A 21274-nucleotide genomic window follows, 5' to 3' on the forward strand; every position below is an offset into this window, starting at 1 on the left:
ACAAATATTTCATTATTAAATATAAAGTTCATAACCTAAAGGCACGAACTGGCTAAAAATTTCAAAGATTCAACAAAGCTGAAATATGCAGTAAATAGCAAGTCAATGAAATACAATGCTCAAGCTTTGACTAAAATCACTTCACTATCACCCAGATAGTTCTCGATGGCTTCTTGTTTAATAGCATTTCCTATTTTGTGACGTGAGACAGATACACTAATGGCTTCCCCAAGAAGTTCCTCGACACTTCTTTTCATAATTGGATAAAATACTTTAATACTTTGGCTATACGTCAGTTGCGCAATTTTCAGTCTGTGCACACCTGTCTACAACTCGAACCCGACGAAGTTCATTAAGTCTGTCGCAATACATTCGGAGAAATAAAAACACTATACAGGTATTTTGTCTCCGTATTAGTTTACCAGTAAAAATAGAGAAGGATATGACCCTTTGTGATGTGCTAGCATCGTTTTCTAGAGCAAGTAACAATCATCATAGTTGTTTTCGCACTACAAACTGCGAGCAGTGCCTCTTTGAGCGCGCAGTCATTTTTCCCGTTTATTTTTTTCGCTTGTTTTTCACTGCCCCGTTCGACAGGCCAAGAGAAAATAGAGATTCCATTATTCTGCAACAGACGTTGTGTCACTGTTGTCTCGAGAAAAAGCTATATGGGTTGGGGGGGGGTCTATTTCCATTTCTTTCGCAACTAATCGTTCTCATCAATCGGCAGACTAGATCTAAAGCTCTTTGGGGTTCAATATTGAGGTCCACGATTCAAATGAAGGTTTCATTACATTTCAGTGGCAGACAAATCGAGTGTCAACGGATTTAGTTTGTCATGCTTTTTCGTGCATACAAGGTATACCATACAACATGAGCAATTTCACTCAAATGAAAGATTCATGTTCAGTACTCGAAAAATAGCTCACCAGCAGTCAGTTCAGTTTTGATTTTGTGATGTTGTAGAAGAGTGGAAGCGCTAGGGAGGGGACGTCAAGAACTCGAAATTTCTCACCGGGAGGGCAAGTAAAAATTTGACTTCCCCCAGTCTCCCCCCGCCAGGCAAATCAAAGATGGCCGCCTGGTAAGGCTGGCTTGGATGGTTTGTGGTGTAAGCCAACACAAATTTTCCCCAGTCCTAATCTGAATGGCGTGCAGAAATAATCAAGAGATTGTCCATGGTTGATGATACGAAAAGAAAATGCAAGCAATAAATTTGGTACATGAAACAATTTTACAACAGACAATACCGGAGAACTGCTTTAGAGAACATTCCTGCCTCGTGTTCATTAAACGACAATTTCCTCGCAGCAAAATAAATTTCGCAAACATATACGTTTTGGGCTTGACACCGTATATTATACGGTATTTTAATAAACGTTCTCAACCTGTACACAAATAGTTCCAAAATTTACAAGTTTTAGGTGGGTTCGAATAAGTTCTTTGCGTCAGGCCAAAAGACACGCATGCGCACTGTAATCGTGTCCTATCCGTCTGTAGTCACTTTCAGACAAAAATATACCATATGGCTTAGGTTTTCTATTCATTGTATATAAGTTTCCATTGGAAAACCCAGACTGACTGAGTGTTAGCTTTATCCTGCTTTACAAGAAAGAATTTGGAAAGGCCACGTTCTTTGGCCACTAACGCTAGTGTCCATCTGGAGCTACGAGGCACGCACACTCTGTGTGTTGCTGAATGACTTACTGTACAACACAACTCAGCTTTAAAACGATCTGACTGTTTCAGTTTACAGTTCGCAAAGAAGACGTAAAGAAGCGCGTGTCTTTGAACGCCAATTTCTCCATGACCCCTGTCAAATATCATGTTTTCGTAACAAGTTTTTATCCAATGATCTTCAGCCTTCAGTTCTCAAGTCGATTTTTTCCTCTACCACGATAACAACACAAGCTACAGCAACATTCTATCTCCATTCCACAATATATCATGAGACTCCAGTCTCCCTGTCTGTCCTACATAAATGGAGACATTTCTAGTCCGATTTTATATTGTTCCACTAAAACTTCGTCAGTACGGATAAAGATACCGGGAATATCACAAACCAAACAAGATCCAAAGTACTCAACCGATGTTCCTCACGTATGATTTCATTTTGGAGGCGAATCCGGAATCGGAAAACCCGTGCTGTCCGAACAGTGGCGAAGTAGGCGGCAGAACGAACGATCCCTGGCCAGCGGCAGTCGGCGACAGCGGAATGCCCGAGAGGGATGTCGGGAACGCGGATTGAGTAGGTGACGACAACAGTGGATTCATTCCTGCGTGCATACAGAAGGATTAATCACTATTTTTGTTATACACGCTGCTACCTAGTTCAAACTCGAAAATCTCCTTACTAGTGTCCATTTATTTTCTATAACTCTTCTAGGGAGAATTAAGCTCGTGGGTCAAGGGACGAGGAGAAAACTGGTGTTTCTGACTACAGTTGAGCCTCGCTAATTCGAACTCGGTTATTTCGAATTCCCCGTTATTTCGAACTAAAACTAATTTCCCTTGGATTTGCCCTTCACTCATTTACTATCGGCTATTTCGAACTCCCGCCATTTCGAACTAATTTTTGTTTCCCCTGACGGTTCGAAATAACGGGGTTCAACTGTATATAATAAAACTTCCCAGTGAACTTTCTAAAAGCTACGGTACTCACCGGTGTCCATTTCGCTATCATGCTCTAACCCATCAAGCTGTGCGCTGGGACTGCCGAGGCCTGGGGACGACAGAGGAGTGATAGTGGACGTAAGGGTCAACGGTCCCATGTCTGTATCTGAAAAAGATATTGAAAATAACAATTCGTGACTGTGGCTTGATGCATAGTAGCATTTTTCCCCTGAACTCGCAGCCCAGCACTACATACACAGAAAAGCACATAGCCAATAAGAACAAGTAAGAAAAAACGTGTTACAGCGATAAGCGCGGGAAACAATGATGTAACCGAGGGTAAGCGCGGGAAAACATGCAACAACTGAACTGCCAGCCGGCAGTACACTCGGGAAACCCAGTCACCGGCGAAAGGCGGGGGGAACCACTGATGTAAGCGTAGGGAAGTGCGGGAAAACGTGTAACTTGCGAAAAGCGCGGGAAAACATTTTGCCGGCGGGAAGCGCGGGAAAACATGCAACCACTCTACAAGCCGGCGGTAAGCGCGGGGAAACGAGTAACCTGCGAAAAGCGCGGGAAAACTTGTTGCCGGCGATGACCACGAAGAAAGGCGACCAGTGAGGTCAAATTTACCAGTTAACAATTGGTTTTAGTTTTGCATCCAATTAACTAAAAGGACAAAGTTTACGCAAAACGTTGCAACTGTCCTTTTAAAATAATTATACGCGCCTCTCACTTTGTTGCTACTAAATAGTTCTTACAACTTGGTCCAAAATAAGACGGTTGCTTTTTTCCTCTTGTTTCGCTGAGATTAAATAAAGAAATCACGTCAGTTCACTTACCTTTAAACAGTTCTTCGTCGTGATCCATCGGAGCCGAGGGATGAAACGTCGGTGTCTGCATCACTGGTGACATGCTATCTTCACGCTTAATGCGATGTTCATGCGTTATGTGATCGTCATGCGTTTCGTGATCTTCGTGTGTCATGTGATCTTCGTGCGTTATGTGATCTTCGTGCGTAATGTGATCATCTTCTTCCATGCTAGCAATGGAATCTTCGTCAATAGCGGTGGGGATGCCCTGAGCGATACCGGATGGGTCCGTAGTTGTTGACTTACCTACGGACAAAATAGCAAATTCATGATTAAACAACTCAATTTACGACGGTGTCCTTGAACAAGACCCTCGATGGTGCATCTGGATGGGGGCGGTACAGAGTTCAGTTGGCAGTCAAAATTTCAGTCATTGTCAGTGAAAAGTTTGGCTGCATGTCAGTTAGCAGTAAGGGAGGTGAAGGAAGACTTAAAAATCTAGTGGCATTTGTCTCTCTCAGGATGCTACTCTCCACCTTGGTGCACGAATGGTAAAGTCTGCATACGAGCCAAGTGGCCCATCAGGCCGGAGCTTATCCCGGTTTCCGTAGCATGAAGCGACTATGAGTATTTCTAACCCCCCCCCCCCCCCACAGCATTAAATTCGCCGGTATCCATTTATACACCGGGGTGAAGAGAGGCACTATGAGAGTATTGAATATGAGAGTATGAGAATTGTTATGGACCTGAGTTATAAAACCATACGAAAATCGCATACCAAATGTGCAACGACATTGTCCGGCGATATCCTAACCTGGACCATCGATTCAGTGGGTGGGTTATTTAGCTTGCGCCGAACAACAATACAAGAATCTTTCCATACACCTTTGTTCTAAACGATACCAGCGTACTCTGTTTTCTGTGCATTTTTCCTTTAAAACCTAATCTGGATTGGCTGTCTATTATTATCACTGCGTCTCACTTTCCTGATTTCATTTTATGTAGTAGATAAAATATGAGCGGGAGATCTGTATGGGCGTTTACAATGGCGAGCCGATAGGCGAGCCATTGTAAACGGCCATACAGATCGGACGCGAATATTTTATTCTACTTGTGAAATGAAAACAATAAATTTAATGCAAAGTATTGTTATGCGAATCAGTAGAGATCTGTATCAAAAAATAATGAATACTAATTAGCTGAGCAGGAGTTTGTATCAAAAGTGAATTCTATTGTTTGATTTGTATTGGGGTTTAAAGTTGTGTACATGTGATCTTAATATGGTACTGGGATTGGTTTGCACCCGCATGAATATTTAATGAATTTTACAAATATATTTACACCTGTACCTGTTTTGCTTTGTGGTTTAGGTAATTCGAACTTAACCCACTGGTACTTGGTACATTTTCGCGCTCCGGGTAAACTCTGAATCAAGTACTGAATGGTTGGATGAGAGAAACCGAAAAACTCTGGACCCGAGCCAGTGTTGGACGCATCCCTACCTCTGTAAGGAGAAAAACATTCCATGAGTAAGCTTAGGGACTGGTCAATAAGTACCAGGGGGAGGGGGGTGGGCCGGAGCAATTGGAAAAGTGGTGGCTAAAAAATTTGTGACCCACCCCTTCTTTCTGGGTCAAAACTGACTGACCCACCCCTGATAGGGGGTTGAAAATTACATGACCCACCCCCTTTGCTAAAAAAATCAAGAGACAAATCATTATTTCTTTATCATCTGTTAGGGTTTGGAGGTTTTGATTTGTCTTCAGCTTTTAAAGTGGAATTCCCTATATAGTCATTTGCCCAAACACACCAAAGAAGGTTGAGTTTATCACTTCTTATACTAGCCTTTTGTAAGTTTTCCACCTATTTTCACTGTGTAAAGTCCATGGGGAAATTAAGACACAAACATATGCAAAAAACTGAATTAGTATGTAATATTAACTCATAATTAATTATAGAAGAGTTCATATTTTTATACAGAAATTAATAACAGATACTACAACCATTGTCCATCATTCATATTTGCAAAGTGTTTGACTAAAGAGTTTACTAGTATTAAAAGGCCTAAAGCCCAGCGTGAATCTATGCATGTTGAAGAGAGACAGGTAAAACTGATGTTATGTCCACAAGCCATCTAGGGGGGTAAGGGGGCATGCTCCCCCGGGAAATTTTTTTATTTGGGCCTTCTGAAATCGCAAGAAATTCATTTAAAACTGCCCACATGGAGAAATTTATCAATTTTATATACTGATGAATACAACTTTTCTTGGAACTATAACAGTTCAAAGTCAGTGAATAAATAAGATGACCCACCCCCTTACGTGTATATCAAAATTGCATAACCCACCCCTTTTTGAGGGCTCAAAAACTGATGACCCACCCCCTTTCTGCTCCGGCCCACCCCCCCCCCCCCTGTACTTATTGACCAGTCCCTTAAACGACATAAAGCGACAGTTGATAAGCATGATACTTACCTAGCCTTATTGACTGCCTTGAGGACCACGCAGTGACATGCAGTGGCAGATGAAGCTACGATTGGGTGGTCTGGGTCATCTTCAGGGCACATTTCAAACTGGAATCACACAAAATGGATAAGTCAAAAACTAGAATCGAATGTGTTCAAGCAAAGAGCTCTTCGCACTGATTGTACGCAGAATCCTTTTGCGGCGGTTCAAAGTTCGAGCTAAGCTAGTGTCTCCTGATGTTGTGTTCTTGTCAGATCAAGACACTTTATCTCAATACCTCTTCCCACCCAGGAGAGCAAAATTAATGGTGCGACCGGCGAATTGTGGGATAGCTTGACAATTATTATGCTGGGGTAGGGGCTAGGGGGTCGGGTTGGCCAGCGAAGGACTTGCATCCCGTGTAGGGGAAGCACCTAAGGTCCTAGTCACTACATACTACAGAAGCTGATGAGCCATGTGGCTCCACCGATCAAAAACTGCAACAGACTTAAATATTCAACTATTTTACACGCTACGCGCACCCCATGCGCGCGGTTACTAATGCCTCGCGCGACAACAAGGCGTTAAAACAATCACTCCAACACGACGAGCAACTAAAAAACTAATCATAGGTGGAAGACAAAATGGAAACATGCATACTTGAGGCCCGAATCCTCCATCTAGAATCTTGCAGGTGTAAATACACTTCAAGTCAGGATTCCTCATGCTGGGATAAGTTCTGGAGCTGCAGTAGCCTACGGGCCAAATATAACGCTCAGAGTGGAAACCGGGCCGATCGTGAACAATCTAGTATAAAAAAAAAATTAAAAAAATCACAAATGAATAAAGCACTTCAGAATGTTGCAAGAATTACCGTCTCACCCCAAGATGACTTACCTCGCCAAGGCTGTGAACAGTAAGGCCTCCGAGAACGATAGGAAAGATAGGTTTGCCTAGGTGGGGAGAGGAGCAAAAAAAAAGTTTTTGAAATGATGTGTTACTCTCAGTTCAGCCTTAAGAAACCTACAGTATACAGCCTAGAAACCTCAAATTTTTTGTTTAAAATGAGAAAAAGATGAAGCAGTCTCCTCAGTAGCATTTCGGCAATCATTTCTAACCAAAGTACAACGCGCATGGGAGTGATTCCCGAGAGAAAAAAATGAGATGGGGGAGAGGGGTAGGAGGGGTTAATAAAGGTATGAAAATAACACCAGGGGAGAGGACTAAGCAGTTCTAGTAAGGAGGGCACCTAAGCTAGCCACTGTTACCTTTAGCATCCACCGTGATGGGCTGTACCTTTCTCTTGATAGCTGTACCTGGCTTCTTTCTCTTGGGTTTCACTGTAGGGGTTCCTTGATTAGCCCCTGCGGCAGCAGCTGAAGCGACAGTAGACACTCACATGTTACAGAGGGAATTAATTTACTTAAAAGGAACCTTAGAGCATGCCTGAAGCGACTAGTACTGCATTTTCACAAGGTTGACCATTCACGAATGACACGTGTTTCCCTAAAAAGAAAAAAGTGTTCACATCCAGTGTTGCATTGAACCGGTCATGCTGGAAACATGTTTATTCTGAGCATTATTAAAAACTACCTCGTGAGGTACTTTTGGCTAGTAAGGCCCAAAACCTACCAGCCAAAACTGCATTTCTACTAGCCTGGCTAGTTGGCTACCGTTAGATTCGAGCCCTGGTAGTTGGTCAGTTACTGTAATCTCTATTAGTAGTCAGAGCTCGAGACTACTTTTTTGGCTAAGTAGCCTATTGGCTAGTGACAGCTTTGATTTCACTAGCCAAAACGTATTTTCTACTAGCCACAATTTTAAGCATAGTTTTTTTAGGGGGGGGGGGGGAGGGGAAACAATGTCCGATAATGTTTAAACCTTTAGGCGTAAAATGTTCCTTAAATCTTCACAGTTTTTTTCCCTTAAAAATTGGGCTTTGTTCTTCACTATAAAAATTGTACATGTACATGCGTTTTGTCAACTAGAATTTTGTTTAAAGCTTCACATTCTATAATGTCAACAGTTTACTTGTTAGTTATAATTATTCTCTGAGAGACGATTTTAATACTGAAGTGCGGTTTCTTGCCACTAATGCCTGATTTTTTCACTAGCCATTTTGGCTAGTGAAAGGCCAAAAGCTACTAGCCAAAACTGCATTTTTACTAGCCTTTGGCCAGTTGACTACCGTTAGTCTCGAGCCCTGTAGCCACCAATGCATAAGGCACACCCACCTTTTGGTGTTGCCACAGCAGTTGTGGCAGCAGCAGGAGTAGAGTTTTCAGGTTGTGCTTTTGGTTTTTTGGGTTTTGCAGTCTTCTTCTTTTCTGGTTTTGCAGGCTTCTCTTTCTCTTTTAGTACTTCTTGAGCTGTTGATGGGAAAAAAAGAAAACAAAGAATTATGATTATTCTTACTTGATAACGCTGCCACAATGACACTGCAAACCTTTCACCCCGGGGGGGGGGCACTCCCTTATTAGGGCTTAACGGGGACGTGCGGCCCGATAGGGTATGGTTTTCAGGCTTTTTTGTCTTGAACGGGGTATATATTTCACCCATTTTTGTCTTAAACAGGGTATCTTGCATGGACCAAAGTCAAACAGGATAGGCTTATATGCCTGTAGAGGTGTAACAAACCGAATTTTCACAAATTCTTCCATATTACTGACTCAGCATTGATACTTGATAAAGCCCTGAATTTTTTTCAGGCTTCTTTATTCCAATTGCTTAAATTGGAAATTCACTGCGACGATCATTTATCACTTTCATATACATCCGCAGTTCATATATGAATCATTTCATATACATTACATCACTGTCTCTTGTGTTTGATATACTACATCACATCGCTGCAAACCTGCACTGTCTGTAGCAGCCTTCTGAGCTTTTGCTGCTGCTGTTGTTGAAGCCTTGGGCTCCTTCTCTGCCTTTGGTTTTGCTGCTGCTCTCTTAGCCTTGACCTTTGGTGCCTTGGGCTTGTCCACTGCGAACGAGGGAAGCATTACAGGCGGTAAAATATCTGGAGGGAAAGGAGCATAGGGTGGCGCCTGGAACACCCCAGCCTCGGCAGCGGCTTGATACTGGAACAATCTCTTGAGAATGAACCTTGGAGAGTAACAGGGAAGATTTAACAAGAATATTTGTAAAGGACTTTATCACATGAGAGTAATCATGTAAAAAGCTTGCAGGAACTCATACTAAATGGCACATTCATTGAAGACTGTTGCATCGTGATGGTCATACACAGGACTCCAGACGGGTTTTAAGGTCATTCCCCAGTATTGGATTGTGCATCCCTACTGCACACAATTTCAACGTGATTAGCATGCACACATTTGTTTAAAGAATGGGGCTTTTTCTTTACGGCTAGACCTCCCTAGAGAGTTTAATAGTCATTTTCTCAAAAAACGAGTACGATGACCTATCATTATTTCTGTTGTTTTGAATTGAGTAGTAACTTTCTTTCTGTAGAATTAATATGGACCAATTCTTAGTGAAGAATAAGAAATGATTGTTGCAAACATGAGTTTAGCAAGCAATCGTGACTATAATCATGGTGATATTATAAGGATTTATTGGGTATAAACAAGGTACTGTAAAAAGTTGCTCTTAAACCAGCATGGGCATCCTCCCCCCCCCCCCCCCCCCATTTTTATTTCAAAATTTGAGTTCCTATAACATAAACAATCAATAGGCAAAGTTTGACAAAAATCTCAGTGCAGGTTCTATTTCAGTGGAATAACCCTACAGGAAAGATGTCAATAACGAATTCCAATGGGTCAATACATGTGAGCCTCACCAAATCTTCAGATTAAGCGTTCTCTTACTTTGTCAGTCAGGTAGCCAAACTTGACAGGTTTTCGACCTGACAGCTTTCCATTGTGTTTTGTACCTTGCACACATTATGTGCCATGATGCTAAATTTATCCTATTTATACCACCGGTTGCAATTAATATACATTTACACAAAATAGATGCTTTTACTTTCTCTCGGTTTTTGCTCTTTGAAGTTTTGCCTCTGTCCTCACCACTTCATCACTCAATGCTCCATTTTCCTGCAAAACACAGCAAGAAAAATCTCAAACATCACTAGTCTAGCTGTTTCAAGCTGTTTGTGAGTTTAAAGTGGAGTAACAATATTGAGGATAATATCGTAAAAAATGTTGTGGTTATTCATCGTGGTAGAGTATAATAATAAAGTATTATTTTGTTTGTCTCACGACGTAGTCACGTGTGAAACATAACACAACAACAGGAGAACTGTACGACTGCGGACCGCCGAGGGAACAACAGTACACCAGTATGCAGAACACTGAGGATCAAAATGCACCAATCACAGCTGTTGAAAACCAACCAATCACAGCGCAGCCGTGTGCTTTATAAGCTAACGCACAACCAGTCGACCTTATCGCTTGATGAAGACTAGCAGTATGCAGTCGAAACGTCCCGATCTCCATCACACGTGACTACGTTGTGCAACGTGAGACAAACGAAATAATATTGAGGATGTTGTTGAAGCAGTTGGCTAAAATCTGTGACACTGCTCCTTGATAATAATCATACAGTTGGTATAATTAAAGTGGCTATGTCACGCAATTTTAAGCAATTTCGGCACTGACCAACTGTTCATAGAATTAACTGAAATTTCACAATAATGGCTTAAAACTGTAGAAGAACTCAAAAGAAACACAGAAAGGCCAAAAAGGGGCATGGATGGGAAAAATTCAAGAAGATTAATTAAAAATGGATTGCGTTTGGGTAAACTTGAAAAACGTTGGCCTGACTTTTTTTAAAGTTTATCTCATTTTGTGTGAAAGGGTTATTTACAAGGTTAAAAAATCATCCAGGTTGTTTGTTATGTGGCCGTGATTTTGCCAATAAAAGACTTTTGCTCTGCCAGTTTAAAGTTTAGAGCTTTTAATTAACGAAAATAAATTGAATTACCTTAAATACCATGACCTAATCCCTTTAAATCAAAAAACTATTACATATAATAACACATACAAACACCAGTTGTTTGACCATTCTTTTTATTCCAAGGCATTTCCTTTTGTAGTCAACGGGATGTTTTGATGCAGTGGTTCTAACAGACTGCAAAAGAATGTAATTTTTCTTATTAATAATTAATTATCAAAGTACAGCTTGATGACACAAAAATATTTACATGAGCCGTTCAGCCATTTATGGCTATCCATTTGGCATAATTAATAATCTGTTCGTGAACCCGTTCAACATGTCAATCCATTCAAAAAATTTTCATGAGTCATTCAGCCTTTGATGGCTATATGTTTGGAATAATCAATAAATATAAGCTGTTCAGCCATTCATTTTCACCTGTTTCAAACATCTTGGTAAGCTGTTTCCAACCTGTTTGATAGCCGTGTGTTTCACCCGTTAGCGTACATTTTCGTGTGACCCGTTTGATAGCCGTGTGTTTCACCCGTTAGTGTACATTTTCGCGTGAGAGGTGACAAATCTTTGAGACATGATTCACTTAATCAGATGTCATTGCAGTTTCTTTAAATACAAGTATTGATGATTTGCATTTTGTTGTGTTTTATTAAAACACAAGCTCTGTGTTCCCTAAATTACATTTTTTTTTCTGAAAAAGAACCCTGAATGGATTTAATACACACAACCCTCTTCTTTAATTTAGATTGTATATCAGTGCAGTAAAAATAATAAAAAAATGTTGTCAAAACCTCCTCTACAAAGCCTCACATGTAGTGCATACATACATGTACAGTTAAATTGTAATATTTTTATTACAGAAACAGCCCAGAAAAGGACAGCTTTCTCTCAAGTTTTTCTCCAGAATTATTGCCAAAACAACTACCTAGATGAACATGTACCTGATCATCTCCCTCTGTTGTCTCATTATCCATCGAGTCATCATCATCATCATCATCGTCGTCAACATCAACTTCCTTAACGAGCAAGAAAGATAGTGGTGGTAATTGTTCAATGTACAATTGACAATGTTTCTAGTGTCTCAGAAAGTTGTTTGTCGTCCGATATCTTGAAATCATAAAGACTGTGCGGGCAGGCTAGATTATTTAGAATTTTAATTACCATTACTGACAATAATTTAGATTTCCTTAACCTAGCCTAAGTCACTAGTATACCCCTAGGTTACTGTGTTCAAGTACACTGGATAACACAAAAAGGTTATAAGATCATATAAACAGCACTTAGTGTTGCTATTAAGTAAACACTGAAAGATTGTCAAGCACTTACCATCAAAGCAAACCACCCAAAGTGATTATCAATTCTTTTAAATCTGGAACCCTCACGGAAAGTCTATGAGAATAAATAATTAAAAGTGTTTCAGTAAAAACTAAATAAATAATATTTTGAATCTGATCTTAAAAAGAACTATAAAATTGGTCTTTTAAAAATTTTTTAAATAAAAACTTTAATTTTTGGCAAAGTTCAGTTGCCTTCATCAGAGATTGAAACAGTGCTGTTTGCATAATTTAAACAAAACAATTATCCAGCAGACAAAAAGTGTACAATTTTTATTCTTCACCAAATGTAGACGTTTTTTCATCAAGCTATTGGCCGTTCCGAGGTTGTGTAGGGAACTGGGGCGAGTTTCAAATTTTAAGTAATTGATAAATTGACACCACCACATGAAAGATCACGGTGACATTGGTTATTTGACCAAGTTTGATGCTTTCAGGATGAACAGAAACGAAGTTATGGACCTTGAAACATGGTTCAAAATCCATACAAACGTCTCTAATTGTGAGCCAGCATCCCCCAAAACCATATAAACTTTTAAAATTGTTAATATCCGTTTTGTGACAGCTGTAAAATCCTGCCAAAGACCCATTATGTGAAAGAAACTAAGATGAAAATCACTATGTTTGCCCGTTTTAAAGAGTATCGTAAAAATCATAAAAAATTTATATGGTTTTGGGGGACGCTGTCTCGAAATAAGAGACGTTTGTATGGATTTTTAACCATGTTTCAAGGCCCATAACTTCGTCTCTGTTCATCCTAAAAGCGTCAAACTTGGTCAAATGACCAATCTCACCGAGTTCTTTCATGTGAAGGTGTCAGATTATTGATTGCTTAAAATTAAAAACTCGCCCCAGTCCCCTGCACAACCTCAGAATGGCCAATAAATATGTTTAGTCAAGATAATTAACAACATTAACTGCCTTAAGCAGTTGACAGGTTACTTAATGAAACGATCACAGCTCTAAACATTGTCGATCTTTTAGAGTTCCAACACTATTAGATCTACCACAAGTTAAGACCAAATGTGGACAGACCTCGTTTAGGTTTTCAGCTGTGAGTGCCTAGAACAAACTGCCAAGACAGATTCGCGAGCTCACAACACTTGCACAATTTAAAGGCAAAACTTTCACTCATCTAATGAACATGGATAGTGCAAATCACACTTGTACAATTTTAATTTTAATTTCTTGTATATAATTCATGTACCTTTTAGATTTGTAATAAATTGTAATTTTTATGCTAGTAATTTTTTATGCTTGTAAATTTTTATGCTTGTAATTTTATACTGGTCACCGATTGATACCAGTCAATCTCTATTTTTGATTGACTGACCGGTCTACCAGGATAAATTAAGTTATTATTACTATTATTTTTTTTAAGTTATTATTATTTTTTTTAAGTTATTATTATTATTATGTATGTACAGTACCTTGCAGCCAAAATATTATTTAAACATCTGTATATAATTATGAAGATTGATTGAAAACAACTCACCTCGCGATATAAAATTGATTCCAAACTATTCAAAGCTTTTGACCTATAATGTAAAGCAGGGCATCACTAACATTATCTACTGTACCTTCTAAGATGAGCCAAAACAAAAAACATTTTGATAAGGTTTCCTGTAATCTTCAAAAGTCAGGTAACTTCAATCGTCTAATTTGCATAGAACTTGTTTCTCTTTGCAAATTTAAATCATAATTTTGCCAACTTTTTCAGGAGAATCAGAAGAATGCATGTAGCTCAGCAAAGAACCCAGCAAAGACAATAAAGAAAATAAATCTTATGGTGATTTTGGCTTGTATCGGCAGCTGCCCACATTTTACAACCCTGTAAGTACAATGGTCAGCAAACCAGTTTCCAGTTTGCTGTTCATGGACGTGGACTTTAATGTGTAAAACTAACCTGGGTGGAACAAGGCCACTTTCAGCAATTCCATCAGCAATATCTTTGACATGTAACTTCCCTCCATTTTGAAGTAAAATGTGCTGAAATTAATCATGCATTATTATTTGTTAATTAAAGTGCAAGATCCCTTGTTGTTTTTCCCATGTTTCTTAATTCATTATAATTTTTTTCTTGTTACTGTAAAAAAGTGGGGGGGCTAAAGCCCCACTAGCCCCTCCCTCGATCTACGGTCCCTGCTGTACTGCGAAGGAAACAGGAGAGATTCTACTCCCCCCTGCACGGGATGCTTGTTTATTGTGGTTACTGAGTTACCTGTACCCATCCTGGAAGGAGAGAGACACTTTAAGGGTAATGTGTCTTGCCCAAGAACACAACACAGTGACCCAAGCCAGCACTTGAACACAGACCACTGTATTGAGAAACCAGCACACTAACCACTAGGCCACCACCGCAGGGGATCAAGAACTACTCGTAAGGATTAAGAGGAAATCTGCCAGGACTTCGAGTAGTTATTGGACAAAATTATGTACCAAAACTATTTACACCTGATTGCAAGCTTTTGTGTTACTCCTTCAAATATCTTATCGAAATAAAAATCTTTCCTAACAACACCAAACATCGAAAACAAATTTCGAAGTTCCACTGAGTTCCCATGAATCGCTTAAAAGATGTGAGCTTTTGCCCATAGCTTGTGAACTTTGAATATCATTTTCTCAGACTCTGATAAGAAATTGTTGTACCAGACTTATTTCCACCTTATTGCAAACTTTTTTGTTGCTGCTTCAAATATCTTATCAAAAGAAATCTTTTCTAACAACACCAAACATCGAAAACAAATTTCGAAGTTCCGCTGAATTCCACTGAATCGCTTAAGACGAATTTCCAAAATGGCTACACGTGAGATTCTGCCTATACCTTGTGAACTTTGAAATTCATTTTCTCAGACTCTGATAAGAAATTGTTGTTGGCGTTACCACAGATAATTACTTACATCTTTACCTTATATTAATTGTAGGAAATAACGCAATAGGATTTAAATTATTCTGGTACTTGATTTTTGTCCAATAAATGTTACTCGACTTGCTAGTGGATTCCGTCTTAATCATTCCATTTTTTCTGAGCTGATCAATATGACTTCTTTTCTACTACATGTACAATCATGTACATTTACATGACTGTATATGTATGGATGTGTACTGATCGCTGCAACTATCAGTAAGCACGATTGCATGGCTAATCACCTTTTAATTAATTATATGCAGCATTTCCAGCATAAAAATAAGTTACACTGTACCATGCAGTGTCCGCTAGCCTGCCCAGGGCTAGTTGATTTTGTGGTTGGACTAGTGTAATTAATCCTTCATTTGCCCTTGGAACAGGCAAGTGACGCATCATAAGCATCATGCTTATGAGAGTTTTGGGGGCTAGTGAAAAAGACTTTCAGGCTAGTACATCCTGGCTATTGCTTGCCCAAAGGGCAACCTGGAAAATTCAATTTCTTTGCAACTTGTTTTCATACCCACTTAGACATTATAATTATAATTATGCTTTCTACTACATGTACATGTACATCAGACTTGTCATTAAGTGTTTTTAAAAGCATCATTTAACTCTGTATGTACATGTAAGTGTAACATAGCACCAATTGACAGCTTCACCATTAACGTTGGGTGAACTCAACCTTAACAGGTGTTACGGGTTACAGCCCTTTATGACAGCGCTGTACATGAAGTACTTGTAACCATGTATAAGCAATGGTTCAAATTTATTTTTGGTTTAAAATTTTTCAAACCAGTAAAATATAATTCATATTTTCCTTTGTTTCAAACTATGTTCATAATGAAACGAGACAAAGGGAACTAAAAATCAAACTGGTTTAATTGAAAAATTTTAAAAGAAAGACGTACATATCAATTAAAACTTCCTTATAGTCTGGGAGCAATGGTATTCCCGTGGGAATTTCGTGAAGATTTTTGCCGACTAGTTTAGAAGTGTTAAGGGGGACCTAAGGAACACGATAAATGTTGTCGGCAATCTTGTAACCAGTGCAGACGGATTCTATGGGGCGTTGAAATGTGCCCTGTGTGGCTCAGCATGAAAACGAGGCTGAAGTTCTAAATTGCTTCGCGCAAGTTCTAAATTGGTTGAAATTTTGCCGTTTTTTGTATTTTAGGACGAAATTTTACTAGTCCTTAAAATTATGAAATAAAAATACTATAGCTTGCACTGATTATACTGGTCACAGGTCTTAGCCCTATTGAGACCCGGGGGAGGGGGCTTTTCACGCCCGCAATGACTTTGAACGCTTATAACCTTTTCAGGGTTCAACTAATAGCTGCCAAACTTTGCGAATTTATCTAAAATTTATCCGAGAATATTTTCGTAGGATAGATTGTTGTGTCAGGAACTTGAAATCACCATGGCAACGGCATTTTGACAGGCACGTTTTCCCAAATTTGTAATTTTCGTGTTTCTATTAATGAAAATTAACTTTGATGCAAATATTTTCACCTTTTTACGGTCGGTAAGCACAGTTTTATTGATTTTAGGTACTTTGAAGTTATTTTGGGTGGTTTTCTTGCGTTTTGGAAAAATTTTGAAATCCAAGATGGCGGATCCAATATGGCGGCTGATATGGATTGTCTCGATCACGTGACCATGAAATCGAGGCTACATTTTCTTGTGATTCCTGTGGAAGGACCTGGAACCATAGTACCTCCCGACCCCTTGCCAAATGTAGGAATGATAATGATATGATAATGATAATCAATTTATATAGCGCATTTTTCATATGTAATGTTCAAATGCGCTGTACACATACTGTAATTTACTACACAAAGGCCAGACCACAACACCGGGAACTTGCTGCCCTACTCTTTGCGAATAGTGTGTGGGTTCTTTAACGTCCCCTGTTATAAGACTGAAGATACAGGAGACGGGACCTACGGCTTATCGTCCTTTGCCGAGAAGACTAGAATGTCTAACCATTTGCAGATGTAATTACAAAGGCAGCACATTCTCCTCAGTTATTTTAAGACCCTGAGTGTTGGTCCAGTCTGGGGTTCGAACCAACGACTTCCTGCACAGCAGTCCGGCGCTCTACCATCTGAGCTAACCAGGAGGCGGTCAATGAATATCCCGGCGTTCGGCAACTTAACGAAATTAAAAGGCTATTCATGGTCTAGTGACGCTAGTAAAAACCGTTTTTTCAATATATGTAATATGTCTACAGACCCTCCCATTCCCCCTCTCAGATTGTAGCAAGTTTTGTGGGTGAACTTTCTACGCATCGCTACAGTCGTCCAATCCTCGGTTTTCACTACGCAGACATAAAAGCAGTCTAGTTTTGAAACGCCTAAAAACAAAGTTCAATAAATGATTGATTTTCCTCTTTGTCCACATTCAGAACCGAAAGACTTGCACTTCATTCTATTAGGACATTTTGCAAAATAATGGGCATCTTTGACCACTTATAGTCCACATCCAATAGGTTTCTGTTGCTGCAGTTATTGTTAATTTTAAACTTAACATATGCATGTCGAGGTTTTAACAGTTTTAAAACAATATACGATAGTAATTAATATCTAAGAATCTTTATTTGATACTGGAAGTAATCAGTTGTTTCAAAGCTTAGCCAGTCAGGGGAGCTGTTTTTTTTTTTAACAAAAAACCTAGCCCGGCCCCTCAGACCGGGCATTTTTTGGACCTTCTTGGACCAAGGGCGGTCCAAGAGCGTCCACCCCCTCCCATGTAGCTTCTAGAATAACTTTCAGCAATCACAATGAAGCTAATAGGATGTATAGTATGTCCGAACATCTATCTTTTGGTATACGTCACGTGGGATCGGGGGCGGATCCAGGATTTTTCAAAGGGGGGTGGCTGTTTACCAATATTTTTGTTTACCATATTCTTCAAGCCCCATTTTTTTAAGAGGGGAGGGGAAGGGGGTTACAGGCTTTTAGGCCATTTTTTGAAAGTGGGAATGCAAATGATTTTGGGTCTGAGGCCAATATTTCATAGAGCCATAGGCTCCATCCCCCTAGGGGGGTCTGGGGGCATGCCCCCTCAGAAAATTTTGAAAAGTTAAAGCCTCTTGAACGTGATTTCCGCGATTCTGAGCAGCGTTATACAGCTGTCAGTTAAGCTATTAAACCACTGTTTTTACTTGATAATTTGGCAAAATATACTTTCCACAACTTACCTTGAGTTATATTTCGGAGAAAAACTCTAGTTCGTATAAAATGAACAGTGATTGATTGTTTTGCTCACCCACGTGCGTGGAAATTTTTTGCACTTGGCAAAGTGGCCTGCGGACAATTTTGGCAACTTTGCTTGCTTGTAAAATTGCTTCAATGCGAAAAAATGGTAAGAAAACTTGCTAAAAATCATTCCAGCAAGGCTAAAACAGCACTTGAAAGCTAAAAGGAATCTATTTTTTTAAAATTATAAACACATGTTTTGTTACATTAAGCCAGAAGTTTGTAAAACAGGCTGTCGAAAATCTCCTATTTTGGAAAAAAGGCCGCCCTTAACTTTGAACAGCCGCCTGACTATGAAAGGTGGATGGACATTGTCCTTATTTTCTATTTTAATATGTTTTTTTTCGTTTTTCCGGTGGATCAAGGGGGGTGGCTAGCCACCCAATCCACCCCCCCTGGATCCGCCCCTGGGGATGACTATGTCACATCACGTGCAATTACATTATGATGTCAAAACAGCCGCCATATTGGATCCGCCATCTTGGATTTCAAAATTTTTCCAAAACCCAAGAAAACCACCCAAAATAACTTCAAAGTACTTAAAATCAATAAAACTGTGCTTACCGACCGTAAATAGGTGAAAATATTTGCATTAAAGTTAGTTTTCATTAATAGAAACACGAAAATTACAAATTTGGGAAAACGTGCCTGTCAAAATGCCCTTGCCATGGTGATGTCAAGTTCCTGACACAACAATCTATCCTACGAAAATATTCTCGGATAAATTTTAGATAAATTCGCAAAGTTTGACAGCTATTGGTTGAACCCTGAAAAAGTTATAAGCGTTCAAAGTCATTGCGGGCGTGAAAAGCCCCCTCCCCCGGGTCTCAATAGGGTTAAGAGCTGTGACCAGTATAATCAGTGCAAGCTATAGTACTTTTATTTCATAATTTTAAGGACTAGTAAAATTTCGTCCTTAAATACAAAAAAACGGCAATATTTCAACCAATTTAGAACTCGCGCGAAGCAATTTAGAACTTCAGCCTCGTTTTCATGCTGAGCCACACAGGGCACATTTCAACGCCCCATAGAAATCGTCTGCACGGGTTACAAAAGTGCCGACAACATTTATCGGGTCCCTTAGACCCTCCACAACACTTTTACTCTGATCGTCAAAAATCTTCACGAAATTCCCACGGAACTTTTTTCAGCGACATTTGCTCCTGGACTATTACCTCAGATGCCTGCAAAAGGGCTTTCTCCATTAAGTCTGCTTTTGTGGACTCTCTAGCATCAACACTGAGGAACAAATACAGTCATTAAGCTCTACTGTATAAAGTGGACAACAGACAGTTGGAATGGCTTTAGGTTTGCAAAATATTTTTTTAATCAGAGTGGGTGAACACTACCTGTATGATTTCTGTAGATACTGAATGTCCAGTGCAACAGATACAATTCGTCAAAACAATCTCACTAATCATAAACAATTATTTTGACAAATAAGACACATTACGATTGGTACTGGCATTGACACAAATGGAAAGCTCCTCAGTCAATTGGTATACCATTTGTAAACTGTATCTCATTAACACTTCAAAGCCTTACAAAAACAATTTGTCATTTAATAATGGTCATGAAACAATAAAGGTCGGGACACACTAGGCGACAAGTCGCTGCAACATGTCGCGGCAACAAGTTGCTGCAACATGTTACCTCGTGTGACATTCTCACAATGTGTGCACATTTCTGCGAGAAGGCGCTGCGACAAAATATAAATTAACCAATGAGAGAGCGTCATGTATTTTTGCCACATTAAATTGGAAAACTAGTCACATTTCCACTCTTTAAAATTTGCTGTGTGTGCAACAAATAAGCGCCTTGTAATAAGTACACACGGAGCGACTTGTCGCTGTGACTTATTGCCTAGTGTGTCCCGACCTTAAAACAAGACATTAGAAACTCTCTCTTCCTTTCCCCTTTGTTTGTTTTTTCTGTTCTTTTTCCCAGTAGAGCCTACACAGGCTATGATGAGGCAAAATTCTGGGATGAGGACAAAAAAAATTAAAATAGAAATAAAATATATTAAACCTATACATTTTATCTGTCCTCAATCTCAGAATCCTTGTGTCTGGTTATAATAACCATAATTATCAGCTATCACTTAGTAATTGAACTCGACAATTCTCAATCACAACCAATGCAATCCATGTATTGATATAGACTATAAAATTCTTGAGTTCGATTATTGAACTACAAGCCTTCTGAATTAAGTTCTACAGAAGTTTGATATCAAATAATCTATTGCCCAAAATTCGTTGTGGGTTTGACTACATTCGCTTACCAAACTCCATCAACAGATCTTTCGTTCGACTGACTTTCGGTTCATTACGTTCGAATCACAACCGAATAATTTGAGTTTCGAGATGTGATCATCAGTCAATATAATTATCCTTAAATATTACTTAAACGCAGGCACAAAAGCTTCAAACTTACTATTCAGATTCTTCCCCTTCAATTTGCTCATCAACCTCCTCAGATGTCATACCAGAAGTTGAAAGGCCTGTATCAAGAGAGGGAAAGAGAACCGCCGAGCCAATGTCCTCCGAACTGGCGGGAGACGGCGAAAACATGTTCAAAGCAGAAGGAGATAGCATGCTAGCAAGTGACAGTTCATTGACATCGGTGTTTGTGAAAGGCCATACGCTGCAGTACTCGACAATGATGGTGAATGATAAATAACATGAAAAAACAGCCGCTTAGGCCGCCATGTTTTGTGCAGATGAGGCGTGGTTACAGAGGTATCGAGTCAAATAGAAGAGGAGGACTGGAGACGGATTAACAGGCCCGCGTGGACCCCCACTAACCCCCCCCCCCCCCCCTGTGGATCGTTGTCCGGCAGAAACGCAAAAGGCGCGAGAGGGCCATCGCGCGGCCTTCTCGCGATCGCGCACTCTTTTAAACGCGCTAAAAACTACACAGACACCGTTGTCACTGGGCTACAAATTATTATCTTTTAATTTTCTGACAATAGTTTTCTCTCTTCTACCTCTTC

The 21274-nt window shown here is 39.6% G+C and overlaps 1 protein-coding gene across 2 annotated transcripts; it reads right to left on the bottom strand.

The window, feature by feature from the left end:
* Positions 1-1333: 1333 nt before the first annotated feature.
* Positions 1334-21010, bottom strand: LOC144662553 (uncharacterized). 2 transcript variants are annotated; one of them, XM_078523390.1, is made up of 18 exons: positions 20716-21010; positions 19458-19521; positions 14021-14103; positions 13610-13652; positions 12107-12169; positions 11722-11796; positions 10874-10960; positions 9854-9924; positions 8727-8974; positions 8104-8238; positions 7138-7245; positions 6767-6822; positions 6530-6676; positions 5900-5997; positions 4767-4929; positions 3456-3726; positions 2663-2779; positions 1334-2276 (listed from the first exon to the last, which is right to left on the bottom strand). In XM_078523390.1, exons 1-18 carry the CDS (start codon positions 20874-20876, stop codon positions 2083-2085), a joined length of 2184 nt encoding a protein of 727 aa, XP_078379516.1. In that variant the 5' UTR covers positions 20877-21010; the 3' UTR covers positions 1334-2082. The 2 variants fall into 2 exon arrangements, with proteins under 2 accessions (XP_078379516.1, XP_078379517.1); XM_078523391.1 differs by having other exon boundaries at positions 3456-3731; positions 4775-4929; positions 20716-21009.
* Between the last annotated feature and the right edge of the window lie 264 nt (positions 21011-21274).

This window comes from Oculina patagonica, chromosome 8 (genome assembly GCF_052425735.1).
Source record: "Oculina patagonica isolate OP01 chromosome 8, crgOcupat, whole genome shotgun sequence".
NCBI lineage: Eukaryota > Metazoa > Cnidaria > Anthozoa > Scleractinia > Oculinidae > Oculina > Oculina patagonica.